Below are 19,887 nucleotides of genomic sequence, written 5' to 3'. Positions count from 1 at the left end.
AGCCATCCATGTTTAGAATAGATACGCCTCTAGCTACAGTATAGCACAATGGGAACCAAAAACTATATAGGCTGCAGGACAGTGGTTAGCAACCCTGGTACAGTACGACCAGCAGGACTGTTTAACTTGTGGTTCATCTGTCTGTCTGTCTGTCTGTCTGTCTGTCTGTCTGTCTGTCTGTCTGTCTGTCTGTCTGTCTGTCTGTCTGTCTGTCTGTCTGTCTGTCACTCAGCCTTTTGTGTAAAGGCTTCTGGTCCCAAGTGCTGTCAGTCGCCATGCTCCATCCCCTGACTGATAGCTCATAGCCAGTCCCTACATTCCACACAGCCCTATGGGATCCTGTTAGCATCATGTCGCTACATTCCACACAGCCCTATGGGATCCTACTAGCATCAGGTCACTGCTGTACGTCTGTGGCTGTGCTTAGCAGGACAGTGTGGCCCCTCACCTATAACTACCCACTGTAGCAGTGACCTGGGTATACAGTGATAGGAGGTCAGTAGAATGACATCTAAATCAGTGTGTCTAACTAACACACCATGAAAGGGACCTCGAATTCACAAGCAATGTACTTCATTGCCCAGAGCCAACCAACAGAACAGTGAATGCCAATATCAAATTAGCTTTCATATTGTACTGTAATCTATAAGATACAGATTGTGGGTAGCCTTTGTCAAAGAGGAGAGGAGAGTCGTCCACTTTGTCTTCAGCATAGGGCTTCTCTCTCAGGTGTTTTTAGGGAGAGGCGACAGGGATAGAAGCCCAGTGGACCAGAAGAGATCTGTTCTTGAAGGGCTCCTCTCCTTGCCCTCTAGCACTATGTACGGCTGGCAGTTTGGCAGGGTGAGCAGCCAACCGTGGTAGTAGGTCCCATGTTCTGTTAGTTTGTTCTGTAGTAGGACCTATACTCTGTTAGTTATTCCCATACTCTGGTAGTAGGACCCACACTCTGATAGTAGGTCCCATACTCTGTTAGTAGGACCCATACTCTGGTAGTAGGACCCATACTCTGTTAGTTATTCCCATACTCTGGTAGTAGGACCCATACTCTGATAGTAGGTCCCATACTCTGTTAGTTATTCCCATACTCTGTTAGTAGGTCCCATACTCTGTTAGTAGGACCCATACTCTGGTAGTAGGTCATGTAGTTGGACCCATACTCTGGTAGTAGGTCCTGTAGTAGGAACCATACTCTGGTAGTAGGTACCATGCTCTGTTAGTAGGTCCCATACTCTGTTAGTAGATCCTGTAGTAGGAGCCATACTCTGGTAGTAGGGCCCATACTCTGTTAGTAGGTCCCATACTCTGGTAGTAGGTCATGTAGTTGGACCCATACTCTGGTAGTAGGTCATGTAGTAGGACCCATACTCTGGTAGTAGGTCATGTAGTAGGTCCCATACTCTGTTAGTAGGTCATGTAGTAGGTCCCATGCTCTGTTAGTAGGTCATGTAGTAGGTCCCATACTCTGTTAATAGGTCCCATACTCTGATAGTATGTCCCATTGTCTCACACAACACTCTCCTATCTACCCTGGAACATGCGTAGAACACAGTGTATGATGAATTGATGACATTGCACTATATTTAGATCTGATCAGAGTGCATCCATTATGGGCTCTAAAAAAGACCTTGAGTCATCAGCTTGACTGTTTGAGTGTATTGACTACTTGTAATTCAGGCAGAGGTCTGTGCTGGCCAGGCAGTGCCATCCTGTTGAGACAGACAATAAGGAGGTGATTTATAACAGTCTAAATGGGACATAGAGAGGCCATTGGGGCATTAGAAGAGCCCTGCCATGAGTCCTACATGACATTTAGGCTGGTCTCTTCCACATTTGTCCCCATCCCTTCCATCTCTATCTCTTAGTTTATCAGACATCCATCGATTGGTTGGTGTTTGAAGATGGCTAATTTTAGAGCGGGCTAAGAATAGACTGATGAGCAGAATAGACCAATGAGGAGTGATGTAGGTTTATGAACTCTGAGCTCTGAGAGACAATAGTGCTGGTCTAGTAGTAAGCCACCTGCTGTGATCCAGACTAGGTGGTGAGGGAGTTAAAACAGTTGACACTTTATTCATTGTGATCTGATGTGCTTCACTTAATAGGGACAGACTGCATCCTGGATAATTGCATTGTTGTTATCATAGTAGTTATAGAAGAACAACATAGTATAAGGGACAAAGTATTGCCATGTAATAATAATATAATTTATTTGCATATCCCAACTCTCCCTGAGACACCCTCGTCGGCGAGTGGGGTCACAGCCTTGGTCTGCCATTATCAATGGCAACCCTGGGAGGGTTAAGTGCCTTGCTCAAGGGCACTTAAACAGATGTTTCAACTTGTCGACTCTGGGATTCAAACTGATGACCTTTCAGTTACTAGGCCCGTCGCTAACCACTAGGCTACCTGCCGCCAGGTGTATCTCTCGAAGAGTTTCCTTCTAGTTTTATATCTTGAAGATTGGACATCAAATATAATGGAATCAAACCAAACACAATGATGATGATGGTTATGATAATTATGATTTCCAAAGCAATGACAACATACATTAGTTTAGAACAGCAACATGTCCCTGATGGCGGTATGTACAGCATTACCCTTCTCCCACTTCCAGTCCCAGTCCAGCTCCAGTGTTCCTATCTGCTCCGGTCCAGGGTTTGGCAGCAGCCTGCCATCTGTGCAGCAGAGTAGTCTCTCGTGCACTGGTGTCTGATGTCGCACTAGGCATGAGAAGAATGTCATTGACGTCAGTGCAGTCCCTGTCAGAGAGAGTGGCACCCCACCCACTGATACCAAATCAGAAAGGGAGAGAGATAATGAGAGAGGGATATCGAGAGAGGAAGAGAGATAGCGAGAGAGGGAGAGGAAGAATGATACACAGAGGGAGAGGGGGGGGAAGGGAAAGGATGAGGAGGAGGAGAGGCAGAGAAATGTAAAAGAGAGAGTGAGGGAGGGGGCAAAGAGGAAAAGTAATGCAATGCCGATGTTTGTGAGGGTTGTGAGTTATGTTGGGAATATTACTGTACATGTGGCACACACATACGCACACACACTCCATTGCCCTCCACACTGCCCTTTCCCACCTTGACAAAATGAATACCTCCATGAAAATGCTGATCATTGACTACAGCTCAGCGTGCAACACCATAGTGCCCTATGGTGAGGGTTAAGTGCCGGGCCTACTCCAGGTGGTGAGGGTAAGCAACAACACATGCGCCACACTGATCCTCAACACAGGGCCCCTCAGGCCCTGTTCACCCACAAAGTCTGCCGACGACACAACGGTGGTAGGCCTGGTGGTGGTAGGTCTGATCACCGACGGCAATGAGACAGCCTGCAGGGGGAGGTCAGAGACTTAGCAGTGTGTTGCCAGGACAACAACCTCTCTCTCAGTATCAGTAAGACCAAGGAGCTGATTGTGGACTACAGGAAACAGAGGGCTGAGCACGCCCCAATTTACATCGACGGGGCTGTAGTGGAGCAGGTCGAGAGCTTCAAGTTCCTCAGTAGCCACATCACTAAGGATCTATCATGGTCCAAACACACCACCACAGTCGTAAAGACGGCATGACAACGCCTCTTCCGCCTCCGGAGGCTGAAAAGATTTGGCATGGACCCTCATCCTCAAAAAGTTCTACAGCTGCACCATCGAGAGCATCTAGACTGGCTGCATCCCCGCTGGTATGGCAACTTCTCGGCATCCAACTGCAAGGCACTACAGAGGGAAGGTGTGTATGACCGAGTACATCACTGAGGCCGAGCTCCCTGCCATCCAGGACCTCTATACCAGGCGGTGTCAGAGGAAGGCCCAAAACTACTGTCAAAGACTCCAGCCACCCAAGCTACGGGCTGTTCTCTCTGCTACCGTACGTCAATACTTCCTGTATATAGCCATGCTATTTTTACTTGTTATTTGTATTTATTATTCACTGTGTATGTATTCCTTGTGTCATTATTTCATTTTTTTAAATGTTATTTTACTTTAACTTTATCTTATCTTTAACTCTGCATTGTTGGACCCGTAAATAAGCATTTCATACCTGTTGCCTACGAAGCATGTGACAAATAAAATGTGATTTGATTTGAATGTTCTTTACTTTGCGCCAGCTGTATTACTGTACATTAGTTCATAATCAGACACACTCCAGTGCCTACAGTATGTGTGTTTCTTAATCCACAGCTGATTGCTCTCTCTGTATGCTTTAGTTTCCACATGGTGTAAAGCAACATATCTAGGGTTGCAAAGCTACTGGTAATTTACCAAAGTTACCGGAGTCTTCAGTCATTTTGGTAATTAACAGAAAATCTATGGCAATCTTTTGTAATGTTGGTAATTTATACTCGAATAACTTATTAAAAATGTATTCATTCATATATATAATATTTATTTATATCTGTGTCCATTTTGTCTATGAGTTTCTAATGGATAGACCTTATGATTCAAGAGTAAATAGCCAAATTAATGAAAAAAGCATATAATCAACAATGGCATTGTTTTCAACTATTGACAACTATTGACTTTTTTCACAACTGCCACCAGTTTGACGCCAAAACATTGACAGCAAATACATATTGACATAGTAAAAAAATACAAGTGTGTAAAAAAAATGTTTTTAATTTTTCATGACGAAACCGTTATTAAACGCCAATGTTATTCACTAAATTGATGGTTTATATTTGTTGTTTATAATTTTTTACAGCTTTGTCATTCTACTTTTTTTGTCATCTTAGTTAATTATTTCATATATTTTACATATGATAAGGCCAGAGATAATTACAGACACGTGATAATCTGCAATACCCTAAAGGGCTGCTAGATGTATTTTGATAAATGACATCAAATCTGGTAGTTTATTAGGAAACTTAGACAGTCTCCAGTAATATATCCTGCCTTGGCAACCCTAACCATATCCCATTGCCTTAAAAGTTCTCCCCAATCCTAATTTAGACAATATTAATATTAATTGGCTTTTGAGGTGACACATTTTATTCATGTATGATTTGCATACATTTGCAGTGGAAATAGGGAATATGGACTACAATAGGAATGAAAATGATTTGATACACTGTTATTTCAGGTTTGAAAGGGGTTAGAATAGACTTCTGACACCTCAACCATGACATTGTTTGAAACTGTCTGTCTTCACCCGTATTATTCAGACTGTTCCTTTTGAAAAAGCTTCACTGTCAGACATCTGTCTCAGGCACACACTGCATGGTACATCTCTTTTTCTCTTTCTCTCCTTATCTGTACATCACCCCTCCCTCTCTGTGGAATGGATACACACATTGAGCTCCAGATCTACTGCCCCATACTCCAGGCCAGGCTTTCAGTGCGGCCCTCCCCTATCCACAGTGCAGTCCTCTCAGGCTTTAGGTACAAGCTCTGAGGAAGAGCATCGATCTGCCGTCTGGATACCAGGGAGGCTACACACACAGCATCTATAGGACGGAGCCCAGACACAACACACACCCATTGGATTATAAGCACTTTTGTCTCTGGATAACGTTGACGTGTAGCTTTTATGCTCCAGGGAGGCTGAGAAGGCAGAGTGATGTGTTCCGTTTAGCTCTCTATCTGGCGCGTGTGTGTGTGTGGTGTGTGCGGTAAGCGCGCACCCCCCAGCAAGCCGGCCAGGCATGCTACAGTGTGCTCCCCATTGTTCCTGCCTGGAGATGAAAACCTGCTGGGTGTGAGATTGTGCTTTGGACAGCGTCTGGACCTACTGCCCCTCCTCCTCCATCCCTCCCTCATCCCTTCATCCCTCCTCTGTGCAGACATGGGCCTGCTAATTAAACTGCTCTTCATCCTGCTCCATGACTGGAATTATATATCTTCAATGGACTGTATACTGAATCTCAGACACACACATCATTGAGAGACTGGGGTTCTGTGTTGTTTTGCATTTGTGTGTATGTATGCGTGTGTATGTCTCTGTTTTATTGTTTAATGTATCAGATCTGAACCTAAAGGCCACCCTCCATATTCCCTGTCTCAGCTGTGATTTTAACTGAGGCACACTCAACAGCCTTCCTGCTCTGTAACGCTGGATGCTCATGTAAAGGACGTCACGCTGCTTGCTTAGCGAGTACCACTTTCCTCCTGATTCAGCCCATATCTGGCGTGAACTCAGGAGCTGTGCCTTGCTAGCACACGTGACCGCCCTCCTGAAGCGTCTTACCAGTCAGCACCACATGAAAAGCTAGCTATTCACTGGCGCAAGTGGGGACACGTCAGGCTGAGGAGTATGTTTCACACATCCCCATGTGCTACACTCCGCTCTGTTTGACCATGTTCGTTCCCCGTCTCTCACGGTTCCAGGACTATACACCCCTATCATTCCTCCAAAGGTTTGGACAGTAGGACCTTTGGACACAGGGGGGGGAGGAGGAGGGTTTCTGGCTTTGAACAACCTGGTTCAGGGTGTTGGTCTCTGGGATAGGATTCAGGACTCTAGGCCCCTCTGGTCTCTCCCTATCAGGGTGTCTGTCTTGGGGTGGAAATCAGACTTGCGACTTGGCCTCTCTCACTCTCCTACTGGCCCCTCTGCACCAGTATGAAGAGTCACCCATGCGTCCACTCGGGGCATCTCAGCATCGCTGTGTGTGGGGAGGCAGACCCCGGGCCAGCAGCCTGCGCTAGGCCCCTGAAGTGCCCCTGTACTGACCCCCTGCCCCCCTGTCTCGTCCCCCCAGAGGAGGCCTACCAGAAACTGGCCACCGAGACGTTGGAGGAGCTGGACTGGTGCCTGGACCAGCTGGAGACCCTGCAGACCAGACACTCAGTTGGCGAGATGGCCTCCAACAAGGTAACGACAAGAACCTTTCACTTATGTGTCATATTTAGTTTTATTTTATTTCGTTTTTGTTTAAAACAGGTGAGTAATTGGAGGACCAATTGTCATTTGCAATTGAGATTGTTGGCTTCCCACATGGTTGGAACAACAACAACAATAACTATTTTCTCTCTCTCTCTGGCCTCTTCGTGCCTCTTCTCCAACAGTTGTATCTGTACTAATATTTGTATTAATTCATACATCTCTTTTGTATCAGTATCTGTAGCTGTATCTAGCATTGTCATGCAGGGAGGGAGGTGTGCAGGGAGCATGCTCAGCTCTCCAGCAAGGCCTTGACGTGCTGCATGCTGATCAGCTCTGGGCTCTGCTGAGAAACTGCCTGCCTGCCTGCTGATGTCACAGTCTGTGATTTCACAATAGGGGGATGGGCATGAGATACAGGAGGGGCAGGCAGACAGACAAATGGATGGGACACAGTCAGACACAGATCTGGTAACACTACCAGATGGCAGTACAGCGACAGACAGACAGACAGACAGACAGACGCACGCACGCACAGGCTCTACTCTGTAGCATTGTCGCACACTCAGCTATCCCTGGTTTCCATAGCAACACACACAGGCCTGGTTGGCTTGCCGTCTCACTCCAGCACACAGTAATGGTGCTCCAATACACACACACAACCATCAACCTTCAACATGGCATTTCATGACTATAACATCAAAATTAAGTATTTAATTCCGTAAATACAGAACAGTAGTATTGGATACCAGAATAGCAGTATCATTCATAATATTTGTGTTATTCTGTGCTATTCATATATTGTGCTATACCCTGCACAGGAAGGCTTATAATAATGGCTGGAATGGAGTGAATATAATGGTATCAAACACATGGAAACCAGGTGTTTGATGTGTTTTCATACCATTCCATGAATTCTGTTCTTGTCATTACTATGAGCCCATCCTCCCCAATTAAGGTGCCCCCACCCTCCGGTGATACACAGAGTGTACAAAACATTAAGAACAATCTTTCCGTGACATAGACTGACCAGGTGAATCCAGGTGAAAGCTATGATCCCTTATTGATGTCACCTGTTAAATCCACTTCAATCAGTGCAGATGAAGGGGAGGAGACAGGTTAAAGAAGGATTTATAAGCCTTGCGACAGTTGAGGCATGGATTGTGTGTGTGTTCCATTCAGAGGGTGAATGGGCAAGACAAAAGATTTAAGTGCCTTTGAACAGAGTATGGTAGTAGGTGCCAGGTGCACTGGTTTAAATGTGTCAAGAACATCAACGCTGCTGAGTTTTTCACGCTCAACAGTTTCCCGTGGTGTGTATCAAGAATGGTCCAGCACCCAATGGACATCCAGCCAACTTGACACTGTGGGAAGCATTGGAGTCAACAAGCATGCCTGTGAAACGCTTTTGACACCTTGTAGAGTCCAGGTCCTGACGAATTGAAGCTGTTCTGAAGACAAAAAAGGATGCTGCTCAATATTAGGAAGATGTTCCTAATGTTTTGTACACTCAGTATGGCTATAGAGGGTTAGCAGGTTGCATCGTGTGCATTATAAAGGACTTAAGTAGAACTTGGAGTACAGGCTGGGGGTTCATAAGAGCTAGCTGGTGTAATTGCATGTACTGTATGCAATGGTGACATCACAGTTATTTTTACACAGGAGTGATGTCATTCCATAGAGAATGTTTGTTTTGGACTGATGCCCAACTGAGCATTCTACTCGATGCATCGTCAATGAGCGCCGATGCCGATTTAATCAAAAGTGCATTACAACGGCTTGGAAATACAGTGCCGTTCTATAGGAGGAAAATAATTAGTAGGAGAACCTTGTATCATTTTGATGTCGGCAGATTGACTTTAGACGCAGTATAACCTTCGCTAGTTAGCTAAGATTGAGCGGAGGACACCAAACTATTCTAATTGGAATGAATGGCAGTAGAAGCATAATCCAGATTTTACTTATGAAGGAAAATAAAAGTAAGGCATGTAATATATAAGAAATTGTATAACAGAATTATTACCAACCCAAAATCTTGTCATATAATTAGAAATACACAGGTTTTATACACATTTTCTGTATATATAGCCTCTAAAATATATGTAACTTTCCAAGGATACAAAATTGTTGTATCCTTGGAAAGCTGTGAGTACTATTATATGATACAATATCAGTGCTTGTTGCATTTCCAACTTGTCTGTCATCAACTGATCTGAGCCAGTGTATGTCTGTGGATTGACTGCATTGTTTGAATGGAATGTTGGCATATTGGCAGTTAATTAGAAAAATGTATAGAATATTCCTTTAAAACTGGTTAGCTAGCTAACAAACATACATCACCGTTCAAAATTTGGGGTCACTTAGAATGTCCTTGTTTTTGAAAGAAAAGCACATTTTTTTAACATTAAAATAACATAAAATTGATCAGAAATACAGTGTAGATATTGTTAATATTGTAAATAACTTTTGTTGCTGGAAACGGCAGATTTTTTATGGAATATCTACATAGGCGTACAGAGGCCCATTATCAGCAACCATTACTCCTGTGTTTCAATGGCACGTTGTGTTAGCTAATCCAAGTTTATAATTTTAAATGGCTAATTGATCATTAGAAAAACCTTTTGCACTTATGTTAGCACAGCTGAAAACTGTTGTTCTGATAAAATAAGCAATAAAACGGGCCTTCTTTGGACTAGTTGTGTATCTGGAGCATCAGCATTTGTGGGTTTGATTACAGGCTCAAAATGGCCAGAAACAAAGACTTTTCTTCTGAAACTCATCAGTCTATTCTTGTTCTGAGAAATTAAGGCTATTCCATGCGAGAAATTGCCAAGAAACTGAAGATCTAGTACAACGCTGTGTACTACTCCCTTCACAAAACAGAGCAAACCGTCTATAACCAGAATAGAAATAGGAGTGGGAGGCCCCGGTGCACAACTGAGTGTCTAGTTTGAGAAACAGACTCCTCACAAGTCCTTAACTGGCATCTTCATTAAATAGTACCCACAAAACACCAGTCTCAACATCAACAGTGAAGAGGCGAGTCCGGGATGCTGGCCTTCAAGGCAGAGTTCCTCTGTTCAGTGTTCTTTTGCCCATCTTAATATTTTATTTTTATTGGCCAGTCTGAGATATGGCTTTTTCTTTGCAACTCTGCCGCCTCTTCACTGTTGACGTTGAGACTGGTGTCGTTGAGACTGGTGTCGTTGAGACTGGTGATGTTGAGACTGATCAATTGGCCTTTTAAAATGATAAACTTTGATTAGCTAACACAATGTGCCATTGGAAAGCAGGAGTGATGGTTGCTGATAATGGGCCTCTGTACGCCTATGTAGATATTCCATAAAAAATCTGCCGTTTCCAGCTACAATACTCATTTACAACATTAACAAGGTCTACACTGTATTTCTGATCAATTTTATGTTATTTTAATGGACAAAAAATGTGCTTTTCTTTCAAAAACAAGGACATTTCTAAGTGACCCCAAACTTTTGAACGGTAGTGTACATTTGCTGATCATTTCTTCAATACATTATTCTACACAATATCTTATCACAGCACTGGCAAACCATGGTTGACCAACTCCCTGACCAAAATGGCTGACATTTGTCCCATTAAAAGAAGGTTAAAGTCCATTCTAGTATTCTAATTCCTAATTCTATGTTTCATTCACTGGCAGTGTTGGGGAGAAGTGAACTACATGTAGTTGAACTAGTTGTTACAAGGTTAAAACAGATACAACTCAAAGCTTAACAGTTTAGGCATTCATTCTGAGGGGTTAAGGTTAGGGCTTTTTTTATTTATTTAATTTTACCTCTATTGAAATAGGCAAGTCAATTAAGAACAAATTGTTATTTACCATGACAGCTTACCCCGAGCTATAGTTTTGGGAAGACTTAAAACAAAATGTTCATCGTATTCTCACGGCTTGCTAGAGCATTGTGAACTGCCATGGCGCAGTGGTTTAAGGAGTGCACTCTGACTCCAAGCCCCATGGATTGGCGCCCTGTTCTGGGCCATCGTTTCTAGTTTTTATGAGTGCCGAAAAAGGCATATACTGTATCAATGTTCTCATCACCTTTTCAAACGTCTGAAATCGCTGTCTATTTCTAGTGAGCACCTTGTATTTTTCAGCCACCTATTTGATTATGTCAGACTCACATGTCATTATTGTACCTGATCTACCCTGAGATTGTAGAAAGACATATTGGTTATTGATAGCAAAGGGCATGTTGTATTAATAATGGACATATGTCATTATGTGGAATCATGTGTAAACTGTGTGTGTGTTTGTTGTACATGTTGTTAGCTTTTACATGCACACAAAAAGTGAGAAAACAAACAATAGCTCTAGATATGAGATCCATTGGATTGGGTCTATATTCCATAGGGAATTCCTATTTTGGGTCCCACTTCAAATTACATACAAGTCTCAGCTAAACATGGTGTGATTTCTACCCAAAGGTGTGTGTTCACACCTCTTCGCTGAGCTATCAATAGCATACCGGCTAGCTAGCTGACCGTGTGTGTGTGTGTTTGCGTGTATTTGTGCGCATGTGTGTGCACACGCATTTGTACGTGCGTGGGTGTTTTGTGGGCCTGTGACGGCCTGTTCTTAGTCTCTAGGACCCAGGCAGAGGCGCTATATCTCTCTCAACGGGTGACCAGCAGTCTCATCTGTTCCAGCAGCTGAAACTACCCACATTCCATTCTGGGCACCTTTGGGGACACAAGGTGTAAAGTAATCTGAGACACGACATTACCCTCACACTGATATAGTGGCTCTGTCTGTCTACCATCTACTGAGGCTATTTTGGATGTTCCAAAGCTTTACTTCATTGTTTTAGGTAGGAAACTAATAGTGTACTAGTCTAAGTCTTCCCCACCAGTCTAGTTTTCCATTCTAAATACGTTGAGGTGGCATGTTAATTTAAGCAAAACTCTATCCTACTCACTTTTCCTCTGTTAATGATTTAAATGTGTTCTGACTACCATCCATCCAAACTCCATCCAAACTGCTTCAGATGTACACATACAGTGGTACTGTACCCATCCCCAGTTCAGAGAAAGCTCGCCATACAACTCTGGGCCATGGGTTGTGTCCCAAATGGGACCATATTCCCTATATAGTGCACTTCTTTTGACCAAAGGACAAAGCCATGGTCTCATAGTCAAACAAATGGAATCCAGCTTCATGTATGACCCTTAGTGAAGTGGCATACACTATTCTCTATGCTGTACTAACTGTTCCAGACAGTCCAGTGATGCTCATGACTTGTGAAAGTTTAATGGAATTTAAACGTGTGGTTTTCTCCCAGGAAATTTGCCTGAATTATTTTCAGTGTGAATATTGCATGACCAAGATGAGACAATCTCCACTTCCAGCAAATGTCTCACAGATTACCTCAGCTAGATGACACACACAGCACAAGCAAACAGTATGTCCCCATCCCGCTGTACTGCACAATTTTGTTTTAAATATGGGGGAAAAAACTCCTCAGAGGACTAACTTCCAACCTCGAACTCAACCAATTACACAGAAGGATGAGCTCACTCTGCTCCTGTCCAGCCAATTAGCTGTGGTGATGAGCTCACTGTTTTCCCTTTCCTCTCCCTGATAGGCTGTGTGTGTGGATGAGGGCAGCAGCCGTGTGTGTGATAGACAGGCAGAAGCAGCCTTATTTACAAACCATTGACAGGAGACCTTCTCGCTCCATGAGCACCAGCAGCATCCAAGCATCCTCCTCTCACTTCATCTATTATTCACACACCCCAGCTGTGTGTGTGTGTGTGTGTGTGTGTGTGTGTGTGTGTGTGTGTGTGTGTGTGTGTGTGTGTGTGTGTGTGTGTGTGTGTGTGTGTGTGTGTGTGTGTGTGTGTGTGTGTGTGTGTGTGTGTGTGTGTGTGTGTTGTTTGCGTGCGTGTGAGAGAGAGAGAGAGAGAGAGAGAGAGAGAGAGAGAGAGAGAGGATGCTCTCATCAGAGCCCCGGGCACCTACACTCTGTCCCCTGCTACCCCAGAGTGCGGTGCCCCAGTCAGGATCCTGGACTATTGCTTTCCCAATAGGGAGGAACGGAGCAGATATGACGGACTGTGTTCAGTGGATGGACCTGCTGTACACCTCAAAGCTCCTCTTATTCATGGACTCTGTGCTCTTGCTGTATTGAGCTGCTTTTGCTAGTGGTCTCTCTCGCCTGTTTTTCTGTGCTGTAGCTGGCTTTAGTCTGCCTGTTCTCTTTATATTTGGACCACATATTTTGTTTTTTCAAAATGCCTGAGGCCAACTACCTGCTCTCTGTGTCCTGGGGATATATCAAGGTAAGATGTGAGGTGGATTTTATTATTCTAATACTATTAATATATTGTTTTCTGAAAAAGCAGCCATCATTCCTCTGATGAGGTGAGAATGATGTCATTACCAGACAATGGAAAAGCAGGCTTGTCCCTGACATCCACTTGAACTTTGTTTATTTGAGCTGTAAATAGAGAGACAAAGGTGTTATGTGACATAATCCATCTGTACTTCTGGCATTATAAATAAATGTTAGTGTGGCTGGGTGTGTCGTCTGCAGCTCCCCCCAGTTGGTGTGATAATGGTGTTGCTCTCACTGCCGGCTACAGATGTCTCTATGGAACAGTATGTCCACATGACTTATAGCTTATAGCATACAGGGACTAGTTTTGGTATGAAATGCAGGAAAAGGTATTTGCTGTGTGGGAAAGGGTGGCATTGAGTGCCTTTGTGAATATCAAAGGCATGTATCAACGGCAGTCACTTTCTAGAACAAAGATTATTTTGCTTTGGGTACCAAAATAATTGCAGCGACTCAATTGTGAGGAAGGGAAGATTCAAGCTTCACCAACATGTCCAGCGATACAGAGATGTTCAGCACTTTGTTCCACACTCATATACACAGTGTATGTCTGTTTGATCATTGGATAAGGTCGCTTGAAGGTGTTGAGTTCAAATCCCTTAGTTTGGCCTGGCTAACGCGGGGTCAACAATTGCCAGGTTTAGAATGAAATGTAAATGTTGTCAGCACTACAGTTGAGGACAGCAGACGCAAGGGCTGGAAAATTGCCAGGGACCTCACGATACGATATTCTCATGATTCTCACGATTTTATGTGTTGCGATTTTACTATGATTTTGACGTTCAAAACAAATGGCTGTTAATACCTGCTGCAGAGAGACAATAGAGAGCATGAGAAAACAAGTTCTGATCAGTCAGGGAAATAATAGTGCTAAAAACATGTTGGCTCACTATTTTAAAAGAATATGGAGAACCAGCTATAGGATGAAAGATATCGGAGTTTTGGTGCAGGTACAGCCGACTAGCGCTAGCTAACGCTACCTACAGTAGCCCAAAGAAATAATATTTTATTAATCAATACTTGGAGACAAATATCGATAAAATATTATCCCGAAATAATATTGTAGTATCATATTGTAATAGTAGACGCTCTTAGAAATATCACTATAGGTTATTGGGCTTTATCTACTTGCGATGGGATATTGTAGCTAAATCTAATTTACAAATTATAGCCTATATATGTGTGAAACTAGATACATATAACTAGATACAGCCTTCATATAGCCTTCTGTGTGCTTAACCTAATACATTTGTGGGTTGGGACCGCTGATGTAGCTGTGGTGAGATAGCGCTGCGGGAAGGTGTGATAAAATGTATCATTTTACGGAACTGCTTCGCAGCGCTCGCTGAAGCCTTCAGCCTGGTTTCGCAATCACTGTTTTTTAAGAGTTCAGCTACAGATTCCTCTGAATCCAAATCGAAGGCCAAAGCTACATTTGGGTCTGCCATTCCAGAGGGCGAGACTGAGGGAGAGTGAGAGCAAAGGATAGGGAGAATGAAAATGGGTGACGGAGAATTGGGTTGCTGATTACATCAGAACTGTTGCTAGCAGGGGGGTGCAGCAGGTGTGTGTGTGTGTGTGTGTGTGTGTGTGTGTGTGTGTGTGTGTGTGTGTGTGTGTGTGTGTGTGGAGCATGCTGTAATAGTACTGATTAAAGTGTGGTGTCTCAGATTAAAGTGTGGTGTCTCACAGTGTCTGCTGTTTCCCTTCTAAAAGACCTTTAGAAAGTACTTTAGCCGGGGCCTCCCGAGTGGTGTAGTGGTCTAAGGCACTGCATCACAGTGCTAGAGGCATTACTACAGACCTGGGTTCATTCCCAGGCTGTACCACTTTGGGAGTCCCAAAGGACAGTGCACAATTGGCCCAGTGTCATCTGGGTTAGGGGAGGGTTTGGCAGGTGGAGCTTTAACTTGGCTCATCACACTCTAGCAACTCCATGTGGTGGGCCAGGTGCCTGCAGGCTGACCCCAGTCACCAGTTGAACAGTGTTTCCTCTGACACGTTGGTGCTTCTCAGTTAAGCTGGCGGGTCATTTTTCGGAGGACTGATGACTCCACTTTTGCCTCTCCCGAGCCTGTTGGGGAGTTGCAGCGATGAGACAAGAACGGGGTGTAAAATAATAATAAAACATATATAAAATATGACTTTGGCCCTCAATGGCAGATATGGCCATACAGAAATCTCCAATTTGTGCTTCAGGATTCCACCAAGTTAACTTAAATCATACAAAATCATGATTGACACATCCAGTGCAGAATGTAACTCCAGTGTGTGTGTGGAGCATGCTGTAATAGTACTGATTAAAGTGTGGTGTCTCAGATTAAAGTGTGATGTCTCACAGTGTCTGCTGTTTCCCTTCTAAAAGACCTTTAGAAATGACTTTAGCCGGGGCCTCCCGAGTGGCGCAGTGTAACTCCATATTTTTTTCCTGGTACACTGCACTCTGTAACCCCTTCTCTCTGTGTCCGTATGTCTGTGTGTGTGTGTGTGCGTGTGTGTGTGTTGTGTTCCAGTTCAAGAGAATGTTGAACAGGGAGCTCAGCCACCTGTCTGAGATGAGTCGCTCAGGGAACCAGGTGTCAGAGTTCATCTCCAGCACCTTCCTGGGTGAGTGACCACAGTTACCACTGGGCTCCTCCCTGCTCATTCTGGACCCTGTAGAGAGACCAGAGCTGTGTCCCAAATGGCACCCTATTGGATATCTCACTTACTGTCTCTTATTCTATGTGTTTGACACAGACAAGCAGCACGAGGTGGAGATGCCGACTCCCCAGACGCAGAAGGAGAAGGAAGACAAGAAGAATAGACCCATGTCTGAGATCAGTGGAGTGAAGAAACTGCAGCACAGCTCCAGCCTCACCAACTCTAACATACCCCGCTTCGGAGTCAAGAGCGAGACAGAGGACGAACTGGCTAAGGTGGGCAGCAGTGGGAGAGAGGGTTAGGAAAGGGAGGGCGAGGAGACATGAAGAGACAGGGTGAGGGAGAAAGAGGGATAGAGGGTCATATAGGGGAGAGATCTAGAGAGGAGGGATAGAGAAAGAGGAGAAGACCAAGAGAGTGAGGCTCTAAAACGACTGTATCAGTGTAAGAATGCTTGTTTTCCCTTTGCAGGAGCTGGAGGATGTAAATAAATGGGGCCTTAACGTTTTCAAAGTCACTCAGTTCTCTGGGAACAGGCCCCTGACCGTCATGATGCACACTATATTCCAGGTATAGATAAGTTAAATTGGATCTGCTTTATTTTTGTTGATTGTACTAACATGACTTGTATCCACAGTCTATTACAATACAATATTATGTTTTTGTTTTGTTTTTCTTATAGGAAAGAGACTTGTTAAAAACTTTTAAAATTCCACTCGACACTTTTATAACCTACCTGATGACCTTAGAAGACCATTACCATGGCGATGTGGCCTACCACAACAACATCCATGCTGCTGATGTCACCCAGTCCACTCACGTGCTGCTATCCACCCCCGCTCTAGAGGTTGGACCCCTCAATCAATCAGTCAATTCATCAATAATACTGCATTTGTATTTGTACAAAACCTAGACCCACAAAAATATACTTCAGCTTTAATTTGTCAGGATTGTAACTGACAGATTTCTGATTGCTGTTATTTGGTTGAATGGCTGGTGTGACCCTGTACTGTCCTCTCTGCTGTTCCCAGGCTGTGTTCACAGACCTGGAGATCCTAGCTGCCATATTTGCCAGTGCTATTCATGACGTGGACCACCCTGGAGTCTCCAACCAGTTCCTCATCAACACCAGTGAGTCTAAATACAGACCTGACTTAACAGTTACGTCACTGACTTACACGAGGCATGATGGATGCCCTCTGTCTCTCCCCCGCATTTGGGATTAACACTCAACTTCAAGCACACAGGTTACTAAACAACCCTACTGAGAGATTCAAACCACCCATGTGCACACACACACACACACCTCCTCCTCCGTTGTGCCATGTGGTGTCTCCCTGAAGTCCAGCGGGGATGCCCTGCAGCGAAGGCAGTAGGAGTCGTCAGTCAGGAAACACTAGAATGAGCCTCGGTCAGCCAGAACGCCAGATCTGTTTAAGTGAATATTTATGTTAAAGCTATAAGGACCACAACAACACCTCTTCATTGAACATGTCAAACATCTGAGTCAGTGTATGTGTGTTTGTCCCCCAGACTCGGAGCTGGCCCTCATGTACAATGACTCGTCAGTCCTGGAGAACCACCACCTGGCTGTGGGCTTCAAGCTGCTTCAGGAAGAGAACTGTGACATCTTCCAGAACCTGACCAAAAAACAACGACAATCACTGCGCAAGATGGTCATCGACATCGTTAGTGACTGGATAGTAATCAGTAACCAATAGCAATAGGAACATCTCTGAAATAGTGTTCACATCAGCTTAAAAAATGTCCATGGTTATACTTGAGTGCTACTGTTTACTTCTTCTATGTTATCAGATGTTACCAAACTCTCCATTAATATAGAACATGTGTTATATTGGTTTGTCCCTGGCAGTATTGTGACAGCCTGTGTTGTGTCTCTGATGGTTCCCAGGTCCTAGCGACTGACATGTCCAAGCACATGAACCTCCTGGCTGACCTGAAGACCATGGTGGAGACCAAGAAGGTGACCAGCTCTGGAGTTCTACTCCTGGACAACTACTCTGACAGGATCCAAGTTTTGCAGAACATGGTGCACTGTGCAGACCTGAGTAACCCCACCAAACCCCTGCAGCTGTACCGCCAGTGGACCGACCGCATCATGGAAGAGTTCTTCACCCAGGGGGACAGGGAGAGGGAGAGAGGCATGGAGATCAGCCCTATGTGTGACAAACACAACGCCTCTGTTCAGAAGAGCCAGGTACCCCCAACAAACCAGACGCACAATGACTGAAACACTCACTCTGCTTTGAAACAAACCACACCAAACCACTCATACAACCCCAAACAACACGCACACACCAAACACACGCACACACACAAATCCTTTCTATTGTTTTTCACTAACCCTAACCCTCTCTGTCCTCTCTCCAGGTGGGCTTTATTGACTACATCGTCCACCCTCTATGGGAGACATGGGCAGACCTGGTCCACCCTGATGCTCAGGACATCCTGGACACTCTGGAGGACAACAGGGAGTGGTACCAGAGCACCATCCCCCAGAGCCCTTCACCCACCCTGGACGAGCCTGAGGACGGCAGCCGTCCCCCTGGAGGGGACAAGTTCCAGTTTGAACTCACCCTGGAGGAGGACGGGGAATCAGATACGGAGAAGGACAGTGGCAGCCAACCCGAGGAAGAGGATGAAGAAGAGGAGAACAGTTGTAGTGACTCAAAAACACTCTGTACGCAGGACTCAGAGTCAACAGAGATACTACTGGACGAACAGGTGGGGGAGGAAGAGGAAGTGGAGGGAGAGTCCACTTCATCACAACCTTGTGTAGTGGAGGAGGAAGAGGAGGGGGAGGAAGGGGAAGAGAAGGGCGAGGAGAAACCAGCCGATACATAGCAGTGTATGCACTGCAACTAAACTTTTCTTCTTAGTAACCAGAGATGATTATTTCTAGAGTATTTTGGGGGATTTATGGACTATGTCTGTTATTTTTTTTATATATTTATGTTTAGGGTTCCAAAGCGCACGCTGTTCACCCCTTGGCCACTCCTCTCTCCTCATCCTTGGTCAGCTTCTCAGACACACCCATTGGTACTTCTACAACTTTTTTGCACTCAGGAAAACTCTTTTCCATTCCCGTTTGTACCGGAGTAGTCTGTGTGTTATTTCACTTCAAAACCTAGTCCTAGTGTGTTGAAGTTGCATTAAGGATTATGATTAGAGTTTAGAGTGTGTTTCATGCTGTTCATATACAGTATATCTCTACTCCTTTCAGCCTTGGCTGACCAATGGCGGTGTTTCTGTGTGTTATTAAGTGCCCATTCTTCAGAAGTCACTATAGTGTCTGTTTTTCTTAGTTGTTTGTATTTATCAGCAAACCAACACGCTACGTTGTTGTGTGGTCTGGATGAATGAAATCCCAACAGGACACGTCACGATGGAGAGAGGCGCTGCAGCACATTGAGAGAAAAATGCATTGTGGGAATTTATCAAGACACTTTTCTGAAGTTTAAGTCTTCCTTGAAAACCTGACTAAAAAGGCTAAGATCTTACAGCTCTAATGCTCGGTTTAACCTCAATAGAGTTTTTGTATCGTACCATACATAACATGGAGATCTATTGTAGATTCCACTTTTGTTAACCAAGAAAAAAAAAGTGACTTTTCAAAACATTCGAAAGGCACTTGAAAACTGTTGATGAGAAATGCCTCATCTGCCACTGCTTTTCTGTGTGTAAAAGGGTAACTTTTTATTGTTTTGGGGGAGTATTGGGGAGTATTCTCAGACTTACAAAATAAAGCCCTTGCCCCTACCCTCTACGCAGTAGATCTGAGAGGATTGGATAGATATTAGCAGATCCAATCCTCTCAGATCTACAGGAGTGCCTAAAGGGTAGGTGCTAGGGCTTGATTTGGGATTGCACGTTTATCAAAAAGCATTTACACTATTACTCCCTTACCACTGTCCCCATGTTCGGTTGTCATAATCGTGCAACAATCATTTCAAAGATTGTTTTCCCTGAAGAAAAACATGACACATGTTGACACATACTTAACTTTACGTTGAATGAAATCATTTTGT

At 44.3% G+C, this 19,887-nt stretch overlaps 1 protein-coding gene across 2 annotated transcripts in view; it reads left to right on the top strand.

Moving 5' to 3' along the window:
* The window catches only part of LOC135532782 (3',5'-cyclic-AMP phosphodiesterase 4D-like), a 406,841-nt gene extending 387,223 nt beyond the window's left edge, over positions 1–19,618 (top strand). For both annotated transcript variants that reach the window (XM_064960248.1, XM_064960309.1), the window contains 9 exons: positions 6,700–6,812; positions 15,709–15,802; positions 15,935–16,113; positions 16,310–16,408; positions 16,521–16,685; positions 16,870–16,969; positions 17,372–17,526; positions 17,751–18,056; positions 18,230–19,618. In XM_064960248.1, the coding sequence (XP_064816320.1) occupies positions 6,700–6,812; positions 15,709–15,802; positions 15,935–16,113; positions 16,310–16,408; positions 16,521–16,685; positions 16,870–16,969; positions 17,372–17,526; positions 17,751–18,056; positions 18,230–18,703 (1,685 nt within the window). In that variant the 3' untranslated portion in view covers positions 18,704–19,618. The remainder of the gene's footprint in view (positions 1–6,699; positions 6,813–15,708; positions 15,803–15,934; positions 16,114–16,309; positions 16,409–16,520; positions 16,686–16,869; positions 16,970–17,371; positions 17,527–17,750; positions 18,057–18,229) is intronic.
* Positions 19,619–19,887: the final 269 nt, after the last annotated feature.

The sequence above is a fragment of the Oncorhynchus masou genome, chromosome 1, assembly GCF_036934945.1.
Source record: "Oncorhynchus masou masou isolate Uvic2021 chromosome 1, UVic_Omas_1.1, whole genome shotgun sequence".
Classification (NCBI taxonomy): domain Eukaryota; kingdom Metazoa; phylum Chordata; class Actinopteri; order Salmoniformes; family Salmonidae; genus Oncorhynchus; species Oncorhynchus masou.
Note: the sequence above shows the minus strand (reverse complement) of the source record. Positions and strands in the feature narration are given on the sequence as shown.